Source organism: Grampus griseus (assembly GCF_964374135.1).
Source record: "Grampus griseus genome assembly, chromosome: 9".
Taxonomy (NCBI): domain Eukaryota; kingdom Metazoa; phylum Chordata; class Mammalia; order Artiodactyla; family Delphinidae; genus Grampus; species Grampus griseus.
Genome location: NC_139003.1, coordinates 44,395,473 through 44,416,344, shown reverse-complemented (window position 1 = coordinate 44,416,344; position 20,872 = coordinate 44,395,473). Strand labels below are relative to the sequence as shown.

At 42.6% G+C, this 20,872-nt stretch overlaps 1 protein-coding gene across 2 annotated transcripts in view; it reads right to left on the bottom strand.

Moving 5' to 3' along the window:
- Positions 1-20,872, bottom strand: part of PDE1C (phosphodiesterase 1C) — a gene marked incomplete at both ends in the record, with an annotated part of 550,586 nt that overhangs the window by 251,259 nt on the left and 278,455 nt on the right. The window contains one exon of one of the 2 annotated variants that reach the window (XM_082661640.1): positions 15,953-16,429. The exons of the other annotated variant lie outside the window; for it this stretch is intronic. Coding sequence (XP_082517766.1) covers positions 15,953-16,053 — 101 coding nt within the window. Of the gene's footprint in view, positions 1-15,952; positions 16,430-20,872 lie in introns of those variants that run through there. 2 annotated transcript variants of the gene reach the window in all.

Here is a 20,872-nt window from a genome sequence, read left to right as displayed (position 1 = left end):
TTCAGCACCTACTATAACAAGCACTTAACATACATCACTAATACTCATAATAACTCTACTAAGATCTACTCTCTGAAAGAATCTGAATCCTAAAAAAGGAAATTAATACATGTTACCAAAAGTGTTATAGTATAACAACCAAGACAAGGGGTGGCTCAGGAAGCTTTGTAGCTTTGATTGATGGGCAGGAGTTCAACAAGGAGGAATACGTAAGTACGTGGGCAAGCAGGTAAGAAGGGCGTGCCTAACGACCTCAAACCAGCCCAGCTCAGCCCAGACAGATTCAGAGGCAGAGAGCAGGTTCTAAGGCTGAAAAGTACTGAGCTAATCAAGAAATGTAATAAAATGTATACTTTTTTTTAAAAGATGACACCTGAGAGAAGGGGTCACCTGTTGCATTGCCTTGTGGAAAGACAATAGGGTTCTGGAATGTGATAAACCTGGTTCAAAATCCAACTTCTCCCTCTCTAGCTGTGAGACTCAGACAAGCTCTACACTAAAGCAAGCTTTAGCTTCCACATCTATAAAATGGGAGGAATGATCTCAGAGAACACAATGCACTGAATTTGCCAGGTACCATGCATGCCATGTAAGGGGAATTCTAAAAGGTTTAGGACCCTTTCGCCTTGTTTTGAGTTTCTTGAGCTCAGGGGTCCTGTCATATGGGTCTCTGTATCTATCCCAAGGGCATGCACATCGACGGGCACATGGTTCGTACACAACAAATGTCTGTGGGCAAAGTAAATACATCATTTGTAGCTGCCACCCACACATATCAAAACATGGGTTGTGCATTTGGTAGACCCAAAAAAGAGAGACCAAAAAACCTTATTTTCAGCCCAACTCACCTTCCCAACATTCACTCCCCACCTTCACAGATGCATTCCTGACTTCACAGATTCTGAAGTTCTCCCTTCCCATCTTGTCCCATTTAGACAGACAGCCCCCATGTCCAAAGACACCCAACCCAAAGTGTCATCTTACACTGGAGCTGGAAGGTCAGCACTTAAAGCACAAGAGAAAATACAGATCCATAGAAACTACTCTACTCAAGATCCTACTCACAGATCATCTTGACTGGGCAAGATGGTGAGGCTTGAGTCCTACTTATCCTTCAGCTTTCAGCTGAGTCATCACTTTCTCCCGAAAACCTTCTAGGGCCTCCCAAACTGGATCATCTCTTTTGTGTGTTCCATGGTGGCCAGAGCTCATCTGTTATGCTGATGGCAAGATCGATAGCTTGTCCACTATCTGCTAGTATTTCTCCCTTGCCTAACATGGTGCTTGACAAATGACAGCTGTTCAATACAGTGCTGTTGCGTGAATGAGTGAATTCACCAAGACACTGATCAAAATGCTTTCTTTCTACTCATTTTTTTTCTGTTTAGTGATGAGTTACTACAAGCAGTGAGGCCATCTACCACAGTCATGGTTTTCTACACACAGAAGGAATGCAATGAGAGAAGGCTGGCGGGGGGAAGCTGGAGAGGAGGCTCACAATTGTTGAGCATCTCCTCTGTTCCATGTCTGTTACATAAATTAACTCACTTTGACCTGCTACAGACCCTAGGAGGTTTACCTCACTTTATACTTGATGGCAATGAGGCTCAGAGAGGTTAAGTAACTTTTCTAAGGATACAGAACCTTGAACTGGTTGAGACAGAAAGCAAACCCTGAAGCCCTCAAAGAAAATTGAGGAAATTAGTCAAAGAAGTCAAAGGATGCCTGGAGGAAATTTAGACACTCGACAAAAACAAACAAAACCAACCACAGAACATACTGGGCTCTTTCCGTCCAAATGCAGGAAATGAGCTAGAAAAGAACCTAGTTTATTCTTGGCCTTTTGTTTTTAAGAACTTCAACAGAATTTGCCCCTGATTCATAACCTTAAAGACAAAGGGAATGTTTTTAAATCTTCTGTTTTGGCTTCTCAAACTTACTTTAAATTTATAATTTTTTGAAACTTATAACAATACATCACAAGTCTCAAGATTCATGTAGCTAGACTGAGCTAATTCAGACCACAGAGAATGACCAGGAGCTGCCGTGCTCTGGTATCTCGGCAGTGTGGGAGATGGAGAGAGCACACCTGCACACTGAGGCAAAAGGCAGGCCATCTTCACAAGGCCAGGCTGAGGAAACCGCATGGATGAAAGCCTAGAGCACTTTGCAAACTCTGTTCCCCGGAATGCCCTCTACCCTTCACACACACACACACACACACACACACACACACACACACACACACACACGGCATTGTTTGTCTATTCATTTGTTTTTTAAAGAGAGGCATTACAGTACAGTGTGTAGGATCACTTACCTAAGCTAGATCCCTTCTTCAACTTACTGTGTCCAATAAGCTATGTAACCTTTGGCAACTTACATCACTTTCCCAGCCACCAGTTTCCTTATCTGTAAAATTTGGGTAACAATAATATGCACTTCACAGGTTGATGTGAGAGTTGAATGTAATAATGAATGTAAAGTTTTAGCACAGTGTTGGGCATCCAGTAAACGTTCAAGAACGAGTCAGCTACTGTATTTATAACAATAGTACTGCATAAGTAATAATGGTATTATAATTCCATAGGTTTCCAAATTTTGTTTGAAAAAAAGTCTTTCATTAATTAAAAAAGTTTTAAAAAGAAGTTTAAGATTGTTTTCTAAAGTAGAAAAATTGAATACTCTCAGTTCTCCTCATCTTAGAACACTTGAGCCACAAAGAAAGCAGGTGCTAATCTCAGTCCTAGTAAGCAGAGGAGGAACTGAAACTCTGCCCAGCTCTTCTCGCTCCCCACACGCCCCAGGGAGCCTGCAGGCTATATACACTCTGACACCCACCCAGCAGTGATCCCTGTTAGCCTAGCAGACCCACATCCTTTCCTCTAATGTCAAAGCTGGGTCGTTGCTCAGAAAGCAGGAAAAAAAGAAAGTAAAATTAGATATTTAGGAACTGGACACCATGATAATCCTTAGAAATATCTCAAATTATCTTTAAGAAAAAGCCTTTTTATCGATAATTCCCTAAAAACTGAAGCCCAGTGAGTTGCTTACACAGAATCCCTAAGCATCCTCTAGAAGTTATAACTCAGCACAGAGATATCATGCTATAACTAGAATTATTGCTTGACCACATCCACTTACCTGTTAGGCAAATTAAAAGACTCCTGGTCTTCACTGAAAATCCACGTCTGTTTAACTCTGGAATGTTTCTATGAAATCGTGGATTGCCAAGAAGTATCAAATAGTGTGTACGTGTTATATGTGCATGCATGTGTACAGGACAGGGGAAGTGATAAGCTGGAAAAATCTCCCCTGGAAGGCTTCAGTCCATTTATGTCCAGCTGATCACATTCTGACAAGTGGCTACTGAGACGGGAGTATCATCAAAGAGCAAAGAGCATTGACCCCCAATACTTAAAAAGGTTCCCCAAAGCTGTCCATGGCTGTGTCATCTACACCTTGAACTTCAAGACCCTGCACTTCATTTTACCTCTCTTGGCCCCAGTTTGCGAGAGAAGGGAGGAAACTAAGCAAGCATAAGGAGTGATTCTGGCCACAGTACACCTGGACCTAAGGGCAGAGTAGAGACAGCAAGGAAAGAGCAAAAAAGAAACAACAGTGTGGCAGATGCAGGATGCTTTTAAAGAGCTTTGTTTGCTTTTTGATGGCTAGCAGTTTGCAAAGTACTGGGCATACCCACAATCACATGTAAGTTTCACAGACTCCAAAGTCAAACAGATGACTTGGGAATCATTCCTGATAGCCTGGGTGAGTGAGAGTCAATTAAGCATTGAGGCTAAATCATGAAGCACCTGGCAGTCTTTCACTTTTTTAAAGTGAGTATCTTTGAGTAAGAGCCATATGGTTGCTGCAATAATGAGGTTTATAAATAGGCTTAATATTCAAACGAGCGGGCTTAGAAAAACCAAAACTTGTGCTTAGTCTCTAAGTTGACAGCAAGATACCTCCCAGTTGAGCACAAGAAGATTTTCTGGTCTGGGAAGTTGAATATGCAAGAGCTCCCCACACACAGTGAGAAGTCCAGTTCTGTCCGCAATGTTCTCCAGGGTTTCTGGGCAATAATGACTCACTCTGCTCCAGATCCCATCAGATCCCGTCTCCATCCTTCCTTACTGAGGTCACTATTGCTGCGGAGGCACAGATAGCTTTGGAAATGTTGGTTCTCAGGCTTCAGTTCCCTCAAGGGAGAGGAGATTGGGGGACAGGCTCAGAAAAAAAAAGTGCACAGCAAAACTCAGGGAGTTAAGTACATGTTCTCACGAGCTCAGGTCACATGCGGCTCACTTGTGGGAAAGTGGACTGAGATAAAATGCCACAAATATCTGTGAAATGATCGAGGATCTGAATGATCCTCTGGTTTTGTTTTTTACTGGCATATGGGGTGCCGACTGAACAAAACTGGATATCGCTAGAAACTTCCACTGAATCTGTCTTAAATCATTTGTATGAACTACTTCAGATGCTGCTGAGAATGGAAGGCCCTTGTACATTTCTTCTCATTTCTCCCAGTGATTTCATTTCCATGATACCCATGTTAAAACCTAGATTTGCAAAGCTATATATACTGATTGCTTTATGGCCTTTCCCATATTTTTAACAAGTAAATGCCAATGAGAAAATATATATAAATTGCGGTTTCCTGGCACCTTCCAGCAGACAATTTGGGGAAGGGGTGGTGAGAAGAAAGATATTAGAGAAAATGAGAAACTTCTCTTACTAGCTCAAATATTTCTTAACTGATGAGCTACAGAATGAAAATCCATATGGGCAACAATTCTATTTTCCTGGTTGGCCAAAGATCCAAGGCAGGACAAAAAATACAAAATAATGAAATAATATAAACTCACTTTTACTTGGAATAACCCAATAATTAGGAAGGAGTTGTTTTTGCTTAAATTTTCTAGAGAATTTTTCTGCCAGGTTGTCTATTGGGGAAAATTGTCCTACATATTCCCACCCTTTCATTTAGGGCTCTTAGAAAAGGAAGATCATGTTTGGGGACAGCAACTCCCAAAGTACAAAATTCCAATATGTTTAACCCAAAGTGATGAGATCAAATTCAAATGAAGGAAGCCTTCGAGAGTGTGGTTTGGGGTTGAGCATTGGTAAATCAGAAACATGAGAGAATGCTAATCCGAAACACAGCTGTAAATAAGATGATCAATGTTTAACTCACTTCTGGAAGCAAATGTGTTTCTATCTAAGGCCGGCTGGGCAGTGGAAACAGGAGAAATCCTTGAGGAGAAGGTTTAGTTCAAACTAAACAACCCCACAGGAAGCCCCACCTGGACCGGCACCAACTCACAGTCAATCCACCCCGCGCCGGTTGCGCCCACTTTCCCAACAGGGCTGCGTCTTCATTGCTCCCCCTCCCCAGACCCCTCTTCTAGCTGCAGACAGCTGGCCAGTCACAAAAATCCAAATCTCCTGTTCATGCTTGTTTCTCTCCTGGGCCTGGGTTAAAAATTCCAGCACTCAGATTACTGTCTAACAGGCCCCAAAATAGGACCCCTCCCCAAAAAAGCTGAAATCTTCCTCTGAAAAGCATTATTTTTGAGCAAACCAAGGACCATTTCCTTCTAGCTTAAAATCTACTGCTTAAAGCTGGGCAGTGAGCTAATCAGTGGCACCAATGAAAATATACTGGAAAGGTTGTTAAAGAAAACAAAGTAAATGTCATGCTTGTAGGAGTCTAAGTAGTACCTTTCTTGCATAAATGATCTACCCCTCCATTCACATATTTACAACCACTTGCAGTGTTCTAAGTACAATAAAACAGTGTGGATGGGAATGGAAGAGATCTTTGTGACCTACTTCCTGGGAGCCTATCTCCGGTTTCGATAAACATCAATGAGAAAGGCTGAAAACAAAAATATTTCTTAATATCTGTGACAACACTGCCAGAGTGGAGATAAATCCAAAGGACTGAGACAAAACCTCACTCTTCACAGATATCCCTGTAATTAGGGGAGGGGCAGGTTTTTAATTGAATTATCCAGAGAGATGCTTGAATTCTCTACTCCGTTTTCCCCATGTAGATTTAGCCAGAACAAAAACTGTATCTTCTGCCAAGTTTAACTTCAGTGACCAGTCTAATGTTTTTAAGGCTTTCCTATCTCCCCAAGTAGTAACTCCTTCCTTCTCTCCTCCACCTTTCCTCCCAACTTGTTATCAAAACCTACTCCCGGCAGAAAGCAGCTATTGGCCATTTACAATTCCAGGTGAATGTCAGTCAATACAACAGCTCCTTGAAAGCAGATGTCCTTCCTATTTCCTCTCAAATCTTCTCTCACAATAGAATCATCTATAGAAGGCTCTTCTCTGGACATAGGCTCTGTACATTTCAACAATTTAAATATGGCAAAAGTAAGGCCGATCCCCAAAATACAGAAAAAAAGACCAACCCACTCAGCTAGCAGATGCACTCCTAGGGACCATTTTGAGCGCCACTGTCAACTGAATCAGTTGAGCATTTGAACCAGATTCTCCTCAGCTACAGTTATCCTCACTGAAAGTATCAAAGACTCCCACAAATGGGTGCTTTGAACCATTCTTTCATTTGTTTAACCATGACTAATTTCAGTTAGTAGTTTGATAGACAGAATGGCAGTTCTAAACATTTTTGAAGCTTGACTTACAATAATTCATCCTTATCTTTCACAAATGAGCTATGCAGGACCCTGTTCATGAAAGTGTTTATAGTTTCTCATAGTTAGGAGACAGGGTTCCAAGTAACAACCTAGAGTAGTATACGAAATATAAAATACTTTGGGGGGTTAATTTAAAGATATTGTAAGACCCCTTAGAGTCATCCTCAGACAAGACTCAGAGACGTAGAGAAAAAAAAAGGGGTGGGATATTAATCTGAATTTGAACTACTCCTAAAAACACACCTGGAAGTAGCTTTCAAAGACTAATCTTTCACTACCAGATTTACTTCATGTCTCTAGAGTGTAGGAAAAGTCTTGCTTATTTAAGAATTTTGGTTGTTTAGAATCTAGATAAACAGAATTTAATGGTCTTTGGATGCGTAATAGTGACTTTCAGTCAAAATACATCCTCACGTTGCTTCTCACTCTTCTACTGGCCTTAAGGGAAAGGAAAGCTATATTTTGGCAGAATATTGAATATTGGGTCCCTGCAACAGGTCTTTGGAAGGGAGTGGAAAAGAAGGGAGGAAGGTCCATTTTTGGAAGGCCTTAAAGAGCTTCCGGGGAAAAGGCCATGAATGAGGCAGAGCTGATGTGGAGGGTGGGCACTATGGCAGAACTGTGGATGCCCCGAGAGACAGAGGCCCGGTGTGTGCACGTAGGACACCTTGGGAGCAGCAGCATGAGGCGGCGCCCACTGGACGAGCCTAGACAACAGGACAGCCTCCTGCAGGGTCTAGGGAGCCTCCACCCAGCCAAGCTGCACCAGACCCTTCTGCAGGAGGCTGGGCTCCAAGCTCCGAGTCTCACTGCCTGGCTCACGCCTGACAGTCCCCACAAGGTCCGTGATGAGGGCCTCATTCCATTTAGCTTCTTGGGTCATGGTCTCTTTCTGCATCTGGAATACTGGAAATGACCCTGCCTAGCGCTCAGGTTTCTGTCTTTGCTCCAAACCCATGTTGTGGTGGACTTGACACCAAGCAGTCAGTACAAGTGTTCCAAGCAAAGCCATGTAGATTGACTACTAGCTGGTCTTTCCCAAATGTTGAACAAGTAAATGCCAATGAGAAAGCATATATAAACTCATCGTCTTCTGGCATCTTCTGTCAGACTATTTAGAGAGGTCACACTAAACTATGTTCTCTCTACTTGTAAACTTTATAGGAATATTAATTTAGCATCATTCAGACACATACATGAATACACATATTCACATATACATATTTATACACATTATATATATATTATTTACAATATGTATTATATCATTATTATATATATATATATAATTTTTTCTTCTTAATTTGTTGGGCTGTACCTTACATCTCCAACACAGACCTTTCCTTAAATCTCCAGGCCTTCTTATCCAACTGCTCATGTCTCCTCAGGGGCGTCTTATAGGCCTCTCATATTCAGTATGTCCAAAACTGAGCTCATGATTTCTACTCCGCATTCATTCTGCTGCCACACACAACCAAACTTGCAAACTTGATCCCCCCTCAGTGATCCCGATCTAAGTAAATAGTACCTGTGGATTCAAGCTAAAAACCTGGGAGTTATTCTAAATTCCACAATTCTCCCTCACATGCCAAGTCCAAATCCCGTTGAGTCTATCTCCTAAAAATCTCTCAAATCCATCCCCACAGACCTACAGTGGTTTCCCATTGCTAAGGCTCCCTGGTCTAAAAGAAAAGGCAAGATCTGCCCCTTTCTCCAGCTGTGCCTTGAGCCTCCTGTCTCCACACTGCTTTTGCTGCCGCCACTTGGCCTTCTTTTGTCTTCTCGGAGGCGTCATGTCCCTTTGGCTCTTTGCACCTGCTATTTTCCCAGGCCTTGGATACCTCAGAACACTCTTCCTCAACTCTTAACTAACACCTACTTATTCTTCGTATCTCAGCTTAAATCTCACTTCTTCAGAGAAGGCTTCCCTGATTCTTAGACCTGGTGTGGGCCCCCTCTTATATGTTTCCACAGCACCCTGTACTTCTTTGCGGCACTCATCACAGTAAATATCTATTTGGGGAATTAGATGTTTAACATTTGCCTCTACCTGTAGACTGAATGCTCCCTAAAGGAGGGGACATTTGTCTTGTTTCCCACTGTATCCCTGGTGCCTAGCATAGTGCCTGCCACATGGTAAGTGCTAAAGAAATGTTTGCTGAATGAATGAGTGATAGATGAGATTCCTGCATATAGATGAGTGTGTATTCATTCAAATTTATAAATAAAACTCATCACCTATAGTTATGAATGATGTCTTCTTGACTGAATTATTCTCTTAAGATTTTTCATAATTTCACAACCTAGGAACATCTAGATTTTTCTTATACTCGTTTATTTTATTTAATAAGAGCTGTCAAAAGGTCTTTAAATAAAGAGTACATTCCAATAAGCCTGAAGAATATAGCACTTTGCATGGATTCAGTATACGTTCTCCAGAAATAGAGTATTTTATTTGTTGTAGAATTCATTCGTATTACTAATGGGAAATTGTGATGGTCATTCTCAAAGCTGTTACAGACTACATTACGTGTCTCACATTTAATCATTACTTTTCTTGTCATCTCTCAAAAATCTATGAGGTGGGTCATGTGAGCACTTTCCCTCCATACGGGGAAACTGGAACCAAGGAAAGTAGTTTTCTATGAACCAAAGAAAATTAAAGACGGAAAATGGAGCTAGAAATGAAGAAATCTCTTTGCTTAGGGCTGCTTACCGACAGAGGCTGTAAAGCTTAGCCAAAATAATAAACGGCTGCTAAATACTGAGTTGTAATTAGCTAATAAATTAGCACAACCAAATTCTGATAAGCAAGTGATGATGTACTAATATATGACATTAGTATTCAAGTAAAGAAAATTTCATTCTAAATATAAGAATCTACTTAACCCTTTTTGATATTCACCTCTTTCTCCCCTTCAATATACATTAAGAACATAATTCAGGGAGACTTAACTGGCCTTTATTAGGAAAAGAAAGACTCGAAAACAATCCCTCAAACACAAACGTCTTCCTTCTCTAAATCCTAGGGCATTGTGTCAATGTCATTTACCTAGCAATTAATTATTGCCCATACTTTTATTGTTGTTTTATAACTTTTCACTTCTATAAAGAATTATCTTGTCTCCCTAACTAGACTCTAAGTTTCCTGATAGCAGGGCTTTTCTCCTGATACTTTCATTTCTCTTCTGAAGCTCCTAATATCTGGTATATAATAAGAGCCCAATAAAATTATGCTGAACCATCTGACATTTGCAATTAAACGGGAGAGTGGAAGGCCCAATTAACACCCTAAAATATGTAATCTGGGGGAAATAAACATCAATTTTTAAAAATTATTCTTTTGGAATTGCTTTATTAGTGAGATTCAGGTGAAGCCCCTCTTCCCTGGGTCATCTGTTCACAAGGCTTTAACTCAGAACCATGACTCTCAGACCCGAGGCTCTTAGGCCAAAGGTCTCTCCATAGTTCCAGGCTGCTATCACCACCAGCTACTTGAACCTTCCAGAGGCTGCTCCAGTCCAGCATGTCTAAACCCAAATTTATCATTCTGCTGTATCCAAGCCTGCACTTCTCTCCGTGGTCTCTAACAAGGCAAATGGCACCAAACTCACTAATACATCCGAGACAAAACAAGCTTGGAAGACAACTTCTCCTTCTCTCTTTCTGTCTGCTCCATTCTAATGTCAACTGTGCCCCTTATTTTTTCCTCCTCAGTGGTACTACCACATTGAAGAATCTTCTCCAACTGATCTCCAGGCCTCAAGTCTCATCTCCAATCTGTCCTCCATACTTCTTCCAGAATAGCCATCCTAAAATTCAAATCTCATTGTGTTACTCTCTAGCTTAGTCTTTTAACAATGCCTTAGAACTTAAGGGATAAAGTGTAAACTCCTTAAAATTACATGCATTCAAAAAAAGATTCCCTGAAGGATCAATGGAGAGTGTCTGGAACACATTTGTATGTGTGTGTGTAACGTGGTCGAAGACCTGCCTCCTTAAACTATGAGCATGTATAGTTTTGAATAAAACAAAAAGTAAATTTTTTAAAATTCCATGTATCACTACCTGGCCCATGCCTTTCTTCCAACTTTATCTCTCATTCCTCCTTGATGTGTCAATGTCTCCCATACCTCTGTACCTTTGTACACTGTTACCTCCATTCACTAGCTTTATCTATCCCTCAATATTGCACTAGATGAGCTGCAAGAGGATACCTCACAACTACCTTTTAAGGAGAATATCTAAGACCTCTGGGGATGGGTTTGTCAGAGAAGGTAACCCTGTTACCTGTACAGCTGATGGACCAGGGACCAATGTAGGGGCCAACTGCTTCTGAGGTGACCTGGGAGATTTCTGTCCAATAGCTCCATGTTGAATGACAGCAGCTAGACCCAACCACACCCTCTCTTTTGGGATTACCGGTAAGAGGTGAGCATAGGGAAGGGCACTGAGACTCAGGCTATATTCCTAGTTAAGTAGACACAGCTTTTCCAGTTGTCCATAAAAACAGCTCAGAATTCTGAGCTGATGTACTCTGTGCTGACTGGATGACTCCCTGTTTTCCTCACATCTCTGCCGAAGGCTGACATGAATGAAAGAAATCTGTGCAAGTTTCTTCCTTGTGACTCTAAGGACTCTGCTCCGAGTAAGTCTGCAGCTCACTGCTCACACCTTCTCTGGCCCTCCCAGGCAGAGGTGGCTCCCCGTGTGTCCTCTGTAACTACAGTCAACACTTCCCTGTGTTGACTTCCCTGTGTTGACTTCCCTGTGTTGTTCTCTTTAGCTACAGCCTTATATCTTACAGCCTTATGGATTATCTACTTCTGCACAGAGTTTATCAAAGTGCCTGGCACATAACAGACACTGAGCAAATGTTAACTGACTAAACTTCTGTTGCCTGAACACTGATGGCCCTATGAAAAATTTCAGATGAGTAGAAAGAAAGTACAGAGTAGAAAGAAAGTACAGAGTGAGAAGTCTTTATTAAATAAGAAATACAAAACCAAAGATCCAGGCTTCTTGGCCTCTGGATTCCCCCCCGCCTTTGATGTATACTTTGGAAAAGTCACTTAAGTTCTCTGTACTTGAGTGGGGGTATTAGTGAAGACTTTCAGAGACACCAGACTCGAAGTAGCCTATGCAGGAACACAGCCTGACGGATTCGCGTAGCTGGGACAGCAGACAGAATCAGAGAAACAACTGCAGGGACTGGGGCTTGTGGGAGCAGACCCAGGGACTTCCACTCCATCTTCTCCCCTCTGCTCCTCTGTAAGTTCTGGCCTGTCTCCTGTCACTGAAAGCTCTGCTCCACGCAGCAAGAAATGGAGCCAGCAGCAGCCACCAGGAAAACCCAGAAGAGAAAGCAGCACTCTCCCCCAGCCAACAGAAAATCTCAGTGGAGGACTCTACTGCTTCTGCTTGGGTTCTGTGCCACACTTGAGACCAACCACTGTTGCCAGAATGGTGAAATTCTGTGATTGGCCAATCCTGGATCTTGAGCCCATGGAGGGCTGGGGGGCAGGGGGGAGGGTCTACTGCCATAATAAGGGGGATGGGAAAGCTTGGTGAATAGACAGAAACAATAATCCCAGTCTGTGACCCTAATAACCATACACCTGGGGATACTCCAGTAACCAAAACAGATCAAAAAAAAAAAAAAAACTATGTCCTCATGGAACTTATATTTTAGTTGGAGGAAACAGACAATAAACATAATAAACCATATCTCCGTTTATGTTCATAATACTATTTTAGATCATGTAAAAAAAGCATCTTCATAGAGTGTTATAAAAGCATAAATCTTATTGTACTGATTACCTCATAGTTGGGCAAAACAGATATACAAAAGCTCAATTACAATTGTGACAATAAATGCCAAGAAATAAGTGGAACCTGTTCTCTTGCTCTCAATTAAAAAAAAAAATATATATATAGAAGCACCCTTTTGTCATCATATAACAGGAAAAACTCTTGGTCAGGACCCAGGGTACAAGTTATGAGTCAAAACCATACAGCCGTGAGGCTCCCCCTCAACATCAGAGGAAGCAAGTGCAGTCGTCATGTTTTCCCTGCTGGAAGATTCCCTAACAAAACAGGCATTGGGAGGGGCTCTTAACAATTCCACCCACTCCTACAGAGGATAGAGTAAGGACAACAGCACTTGGGGGACAAGGGAGGAAATGGAAACACAAAAAAAGAGGCTCCTTCCTCAAGGAACTTCTATTTTAATTGGAGGAAACAGACAATAAGCATAATAAATAAATTAAATATATAGTATTAAGACAGTGAAATGTGCTAGAGAAAAAAGGAAAGCGTGGAAAGGGGGATGTGTGGGGCTTGTAATATAGAGAGGACCATCCCCTATATTCTCCACACTATAGATTCTTGGCAACGATCCTCTTGCTGCTGGTAAAGACCACTCCAGGCAAGTGCAGAAAAGGGGAGGAAAAGAGAGAACCTGGGTAAACCTAAGAGTGGGATCCTGCCCTGGGTCGTGGCTTTGCCACATTTTGCCCAGTTGCCACCTCAGTTTAGATTCCTGTGCCCAACCTGGGTAATGATGTTAATTAAATCCACCTCCCATCTAGTTCATGGAATATTGTGTTGATAGTACCACGTGGCCTGTAAGCTGACCCAGATACACATTTACCTTCATTTTGAATACTGAAAAGTTCATCTTTGGGTCTTTATGCTTCCTTCATCACCTATTCATTGAGCATCTACTATGTGCCAAACCCTGTTCTAGGCACTGGAGGTACAGCAGTGAGCAAGACACACGAAGTGTCTGTCCTAAGGAACTGACATTCTACTGGAGGAGATGAAAAATTCAAGGATAGATTAAGTAGGCGAGATACTGACAATACCACTAAATAGTCCAGGCATGAGATGACCAAGTCCTGAAACTTAGATGGCTCTCAAACAAGGTGAACCAAATTCCTGACTATCTGTGGTCACCTGTAAAGCCCCTTCTATACAGGTGTCATGGTAATAAATTGGTATGAAAATTCAATTTTGGTTATTGAGTTTTTCTAAAATGTTGAAAGAACAGCTTCCTTTCTCTTACTGTTAATCCACTGTGGGAGCAAAGGGACACACACCCTTCCATCTCCTAAGGTTTCTATTTTGTTAACTGCAAAAGTGTTACTCCAAGTTGTATAAAAAAGCATGCGCTTTGGTTTCCGGAATCTTTAGCTACTTATTACAGCACTACTGTTTTGTTAAAAAAAAAAAAAAAAAGTGGTAGTAAGAACCATAACAGTAGTAAAAAAAAAAAAAAATGTCGTAACAATAGTAACATGTCCTTTTTCAAATCAGAAAGTGAAGCTACAGATCTCCTGGGACTGCTGTTGGGCAGGGTGTTTCAGTAGGAAGGGTAAAAAGAGAAGGATTCAAAAACACACATTTGGAAAAGAATCAACCCACACCTTTTATGTTCAAAGGTACAGGGTGCTAGGTAAACACAAGAGACTTGAAAACAAAAATGCAGACAACAATTTGGGGAGAGAAGCCTAACAGATGAAACAGAGGAAGCTACAAGACAGTGCGTTGTAAGCTCTGAATGCTTTTTCACACAAGTTTCCCACCTCAACCTGGCTGATTTGCCCAAACACTCTTCCCCAGCCTGAGTTGCTCTGTGGAGTTGGTTGGAATTGTAAAGCAGCCTGAGAGAAGCTGTTCCTGAGTGTGTGCACATGAGTCCCTCCAGCCGGGATGTCAAGGAGACCAGCCTGACAACACTTTGACATTGTATATTTTGGACCCAGATTTTGTGGACGCAACAAACTTTCTGTGTGCACCACAATATGATCACATGGAGTGTTCATCACATATAACATGAGCTTATTGTAAACACCTCTCTGAAAGAGGTGCTGCATTGCGTGCATCTCAACTGTTGGAAGAGCCTGCCAGCCAGAAAGACAAGATTTCCAAATAAGTTTACAGCCTCTGCTTGCAGCAGCCAGACAACCCCAAAATCATATTATTTGGCATGGTTTCACATTTAGATCAATGGCAATGAAACTCACTTTGATTATTGATGGAAGGGCTTTTATAAATTGCACTTTAAATGGGGATACCTTGAAGAAACACCTACCTTATTGCTTCCCTTTAGAAACTGTGAATATCCTGGTTGGAATGTGGTCTCCCCCAAGATAAAGATAACTTAGATCAGTGCCCTTCTGACTTGTTTTGGGGTGTGTGTGTGTGTGTGTGTGTGTGTGTGTGTGTGTGTGCTTTCAAAAACAATAACTGCAGCAAAACAAACTGCCAAGGAGCTGGTTTTCCCATCACTGCCCTTGGTAGGAACAGAAGGTCTGGAGAATATACTTGGAGATAACCTATTTTTTTTTTTTATCTGCACTAGATATTTGATGCCAAATATCTGGGAAATGAGTATCTGGTGGTTATGGAAGGTATCTTTGGGACCTGCCTGGTCAACTGAGGAGCAAGCTGTAACCATACAGCTGTCACTACAGCTTCCTGACTGGGATAACCAGCAGTTCATTGTTTATGAAATCTTTTCACAGAAAATAACACATATTTTCAGGTCACCTCTCCTCAGTACCCAAAAACAGACAGCACCCAATGAAGTGGATGAAATTCAGAGATCTCTGTTCACCAGTCCAACTAGAATTCTGGTCACTGTATTGAAAGCAAACGCCCTATTTCACTGTTCAAATATTACTAGGAAACTCCAATATTGGTTCTGAACCCTACTTTCTCCAAAAATAGTCCTTCCTTTCAGTAACTCTTTTCCTGCTAGAAAGAATCCTAAGAAAATATCAGAAGTTGAAGTAGGCTAGGGAGAGGGAGAGGAAAATCTAACAGGCAGAATACATGCTGAATTTGAACTGTTGGTTAAGTTCTTGGACCACCTGCCAAGGTGTCTGCAAGCATTCTGCAGAGAATAACTCTTCCTTTGATTAAAAGTCTGTGACCTGAGTCCCCAAACTTTTCTCCCCGACAAACAAACAAACAAACAGAAATATCTCCATGAATACTGAGCTACTATAACTGAAATCTAAGGACATCTCCTCTTCCCCAAAGAAAGCATGACTTGGAAACAGCAAGGCATTCCGAAGCACTCAGAAAGACAAGTCTCGCTATTGAAAGGAAGGTAGCAGTGACTGTAATTAACAGAGAAGCGGTTGTGGAACTTCTAGCGTTGTATTTTGAAGGGTCATGCAGGAATTGGGGTGAGCAGTCGTGACTGTGGCTGTGTAGTAAAATACTGATGAGAGGGAAATAGGGCGAAAGAAGTAAACAGATCTACTTACAGCCCTCGGAGCCGAAGCCAGATTTTCTCGATCTGTTCTGGTTGCAGGTATTTCAGAGAGTTGCTCTCAAATTCTTCAATCTCCTTGGTTGGCGACTCCATAGCTGCAGGTTATCACTGGGAGTGAGGCTGAGAGACTTTGGGCTCTCCTCTCCCGCCTCTTTGCCCAGCCCTGCCCTCGAGCCCCAGTCAGGTGGCGAGCGCGTCTGCCTGTCACTTTCTGCGTGCGCTCCCCCTTCTGCGACCCCCAAATCATGGCTTAAGGCGGGCCCGGAGGGCCGGCGACCCCGGACCCAGGTGCTCCCCGGAGGCAGCTGCGGGAACCAGCCATGCTCCTGGGCTAATGCCAAGGGTAGGAATTGTGCTCCTGATTTAGGAGAAAACACCTCAGACCTGTTCGGGTTCTTTTTTTTTTCTCAAACAAAGCCAAGGAAGCGAACAGTTTGGCAGCTGAAGGACTGCAGGGGGGGAAAGGGAGGACCGAGTGAGGAGGAGAGGCGGCGAGGAGGGAGAAAGTGAGAAGGGGAGACCGAGGAGGCGGGTGAGCCTAGGGGGAGCCGACGCGGGGCTGGGCGGTCCGGGGCTAGGCGGTCCGACCCGGAGGCCGTGCACCCAGGCTCCACCCGCGCCCCCTGCCCTGGGGCGCCCCGCGGCTCCCCCTCCCGGTCGCTTTCTCCCCAGCCACGCTGCCGTCCCGCCCCCTCTCTGTTTTCTGTCACTTACCAGCAGCTCTGCTGACAAGCGAGAAAACTGACAACTGAGAAGAGTCGTCTGCGAGCGCGCCGGGACCGGCGTCTGGTCTAGCACCCGCGGGCGCGGAGAGAGGGGCGCGCCGGGCACCGCCGGCGGCAGGGCACACGCTTGCCGGGCTCCAGCCCCGCACCCGGAGACCCGCGCGCGCCAGGGCGGCCCGCCGTAGCGCAGGGCCCCCAGCCCCGGAGCGCCGATGACTCCCGAAGCCCGCACAAAATGAATAGCACGGCACCGCTCGCGGAAATCCCAGGGAACCGAGGTCCGTGTCCTCCCAGCGGGCCGGTGGGGCAAACAGCCCCGGCGAGGTTCCGCGGAGTTTGTGCTTGGAGCTTTCATTCACAGCGCTCACTTCCACGCCCGCCACAGAGGCGGTTCCATTTTGAAATATTAAAGCAATTGACAGGGACTAAAGTAACCACACATCACACTTAGAAAGTCCCGATATGTTCTTGCTAATGGGAGTCACCTCTCTCTCTCTCCCTCCCTCCCTCCCTCCCTCCCTCCCTCCCTCCCTCTCTCTCTCTCTCTCTCTCTCTCTCTCTCTGTCCTCTCTCTCTCTCTGTCTGTCTCTCTCCCCCCAAAATGGTGTGAAGAAAGGAAAATATAAACAAAAGTAAGGAAGTTGGAGTTTCCACTGATTCATGACAGACTCCTCAAAGGGTCCCTGGGCAGATGTTGACACTGGAGAGGAGTTTCAGCTCCAAGAAGCTACAACTCAGTATCTGCATCCCCCTAGGTCATTCACAATGTCAATGAAGTGTAATGCTCAGGCAGAGTGGGACCAGGTAATGCAGTTAAGAGGGGAGGAGGGAGGTGGGATTAAAAGAAAGACCAAAGACAGAAAAAGAAAAGAAAGAAAAGATCCTGGCTGAAGCTGACTGAGGCCCAGACATCACAGGAACTGGTGGTTAAGCTCCCTTCCAGATGCAGCCAACCACCACTTCCCACTTCCCAGCGGCCATTTCAAACCTGGGACTCAGGGCTCCTGAGATTCAGGACGCAGCTTGCCCTATAATGGTATTGTCCCTCATTGGCAGTTAATGATTCAGTCACACTCCCAGCATTCTTATTCTATCCATCAGATACTTGCCTGCTTCTCAAAATTCAGATAAACTTAAAGGTGAGAACTAGTTTTTCTCCATTGCTCAAGTAAAGTTCCATTCAAGTGGCCTTGATAAAGAAATTTTTAAAGCAGTGTTTAAATCCTAAATGCTCATCCATTTGGAAGTGGGCATTTACTTTCCAGAAATTAGAGATGAGAGTGATGAGGATGGCATGGCTAGCCCCATTCACTGCAGTGGAGAAGGTACCTGCCTGAAGGTGAGATGACAGACCTTTTTGATTGAAAAGAACTTACATACTCACCTACCACACAAGCTGAAGTCATCTCATTAAAGTCAGTCCTTAAGGATTTTCTGGAAGCACATACAGTTCCAGTGAGTTAAAGCATTACTCTCAAGCAAAGACAGCATTAAGCAGTCAACATCTTACGATAAAATTTGTTTACCTGAGGAAACCAATTTACCAACCCAATGTCACCCAATGCAAAACTGTGACTTCCATGGAATTGGACTTTAAGAGATTATTTTATGTTATTTTATTTTTTAACATCTTTATTGGAGTATAATTGCTTTACAATGGTGTGTTAGTTTCTGCTTTATAACAAAGTGAATCAGCTATACATATACATATATCCCCGTATCTCCTCCCTCTTGCATCTCCCTCCCAGCCTCCCTATCCCACCCCTCTAGGTGGTCACAAAGCACCAAGCTGATCTCCCTGTGCTATGTGGCTGCTTCCCACTAGCTATCTATTTTATATCTGGTAGTATTTATATGTCCATGCCACTCTCTCACTTCGTCCCAGCTTACCCTTCCCCCTCCCTGTGTCCTCAAGTCCATTCTCTACGTCTGCGTCTTTATTCCTGTCCTGCCCCTAGGTTCTTCAGAACCTTTTTTTTTTTTGATTCCATACATATGTGTTAGCATATAGTATTTGTTTTTCTCTTTCTGACTTACTTCACTCTGTATGACAGACTCTAGGTCCATCCACCACTACAAATAACTCAATTTCTTTTTCTTTTTATGGCTGGGTAATATTCCATTGTATATATGTGCCACATCTTCTTTATCTATTCATCTGTCGATGGACACTTAGGTTGCTTCCATGTCCTGGCAATTGTAAACAGAGCTGCAATGAACATTGTGGTACATCATTCTTTTTGAATTATGGTTTTCTCAGGGTATATGCCCAGTAGTAGGATTGCTGGGTCATATGGTAGTTCTAGTTTTAGTTTTTTAAGGAACCTCCATACTGTTCTCCATAGTGGCTGTATCAATTTACATTCCCACCAACAGTGCAGGGGGGTTCCCTTTTCTCCACACTCTTTCCAGCATTTGTTGTTTGTAGATTTTCTGATGATGCCCATTCTAAACCATGTGAGATGATACCTCATTGTAGTTTTGATTTGCATTTCTCTAATGATTAGTGATATTGAGCAGCTTTTCATGTGCCTCTTGGCCATCTGTTTGTCTTCTTTGGAGAAATGTCTATTTAGGGTCTTCTGCCCATTTTTTGATTGGGTTGTTTGTTTTCTTGATATTGAGCTACATGAGCTGCTTGTATATTTTGGAGAGTAATCCTTTGTCCATTGATTTGTTTGCAAATATTTTCTCCCATTCTGAAGGTTGTCTTTTCCTCTTGTTTATGGTTTCCTTTGCTGTGCAAAAGCTTTGAAGTTTCATTAGGTCCCATTTGTTTATTTTTGTTTTTATTTCCATTTCTCTAGGAGGTGGGTCAAAAAGGATCTTGCTGTGATTTATGTCATAGAGTGTTCTGCCTATGTTTTCCTCTAAGAGTTTGATAGTTTCTGGCCTTACATTTAGGTCTTTAATCCATTTTGAGCTTATTTTTGTGTGTGGTGTTAGGGAGTGTTCTAATTTCATTCTTTTACATGCAGCTGTCCAGTTTTCCCAGCACCACTTATTGAAGAGGCTGTCTTTTCTTCATTGGATATTCTTGCCTCCTTTATCAAAAATAAGCTGACCATATGACATAATAACATGGTGTATCTAAAAGTAGTAATATGTTGGTGGAGAGAAGGCAAACTCTTCCTAATGTAGTTTAGAAAGAACCCTGAATGAGAAGCAAGGAATTCCGTGGTGTTTTGTAGTACTTTGGCCTCAGTGTTCTCATCTGTGAAGTGGGAGCACTGGTCACTCAGAGATGGGATATGGAGAAGGCAGAGGTGGACCCTGACCCTGAGAACTAAGTACTCCACTTCCTCATTCAACCAGAGCATCTCTTTCTTTACTTTTAAAATCTGAGGTAGGCATTAGAATCCCTTATAAGATGTTAATTTGAAGTAAAATATTCTGTTGCTTAAGAAATTTGAAGATGTCTAAATTAGATTATCTTTAAGGTTCCTCCAGCTCCAAAAACTACTATGGCTCTAAAATAAAGAAAAGTTATATCCTTATTAACTTTCTCATACATCTTTACTTTTTAAGTTTTCTAAAATGAAACAAAATCATGTTTTACAAACATTTTTAAAGACTATTTTTGGTTCTCTTTCTCTGATTAGCTTACTTAAAGTGAAAGGCTATTCTTTTCCTTTTTCTTTCAAAATTTGCTTTTCTCTGACTTGATCAAAATCCCACTAATGGGCTTCCCTGGTGGTGCAGTGGTTGAGAGTCTGCCTGCCGATGCAGGGGACACGGGTTCGTGCCCCAGTCCGGGAAGATCCCACATGCCAAACTCCATTTGGGGATCATACTTCTGTCTTGTATCCCCAAAACAAGTCGTTAAAATAATCTCTTGGATTGGAAGAATCAACATTGTGAAAATGACTACACTACCCAAAGCAATCTACAGATTCAATGCAATCCCTATCAAACTACCAATGGCATTTTTCACAGAACAAAAAATTTCACAATTTGTATGGAAACACAAAAGACCCTGAATAGCCAAAATCTTGAGAAAGAAGAACAGAGCTAGAGGAATCATGCTCCCTGACTTCACACAGTACTACAAAGCCACAGTAATCAAAACAGTATGGTACTGGCACAAAAATAGACACAGAAATCAATGGAGCAGGATAAAGAGCCCAGAAATAACCCCACGAACTAACAGTCAATTAATCTAAACAAAGGAGGCAAGAATATACAAT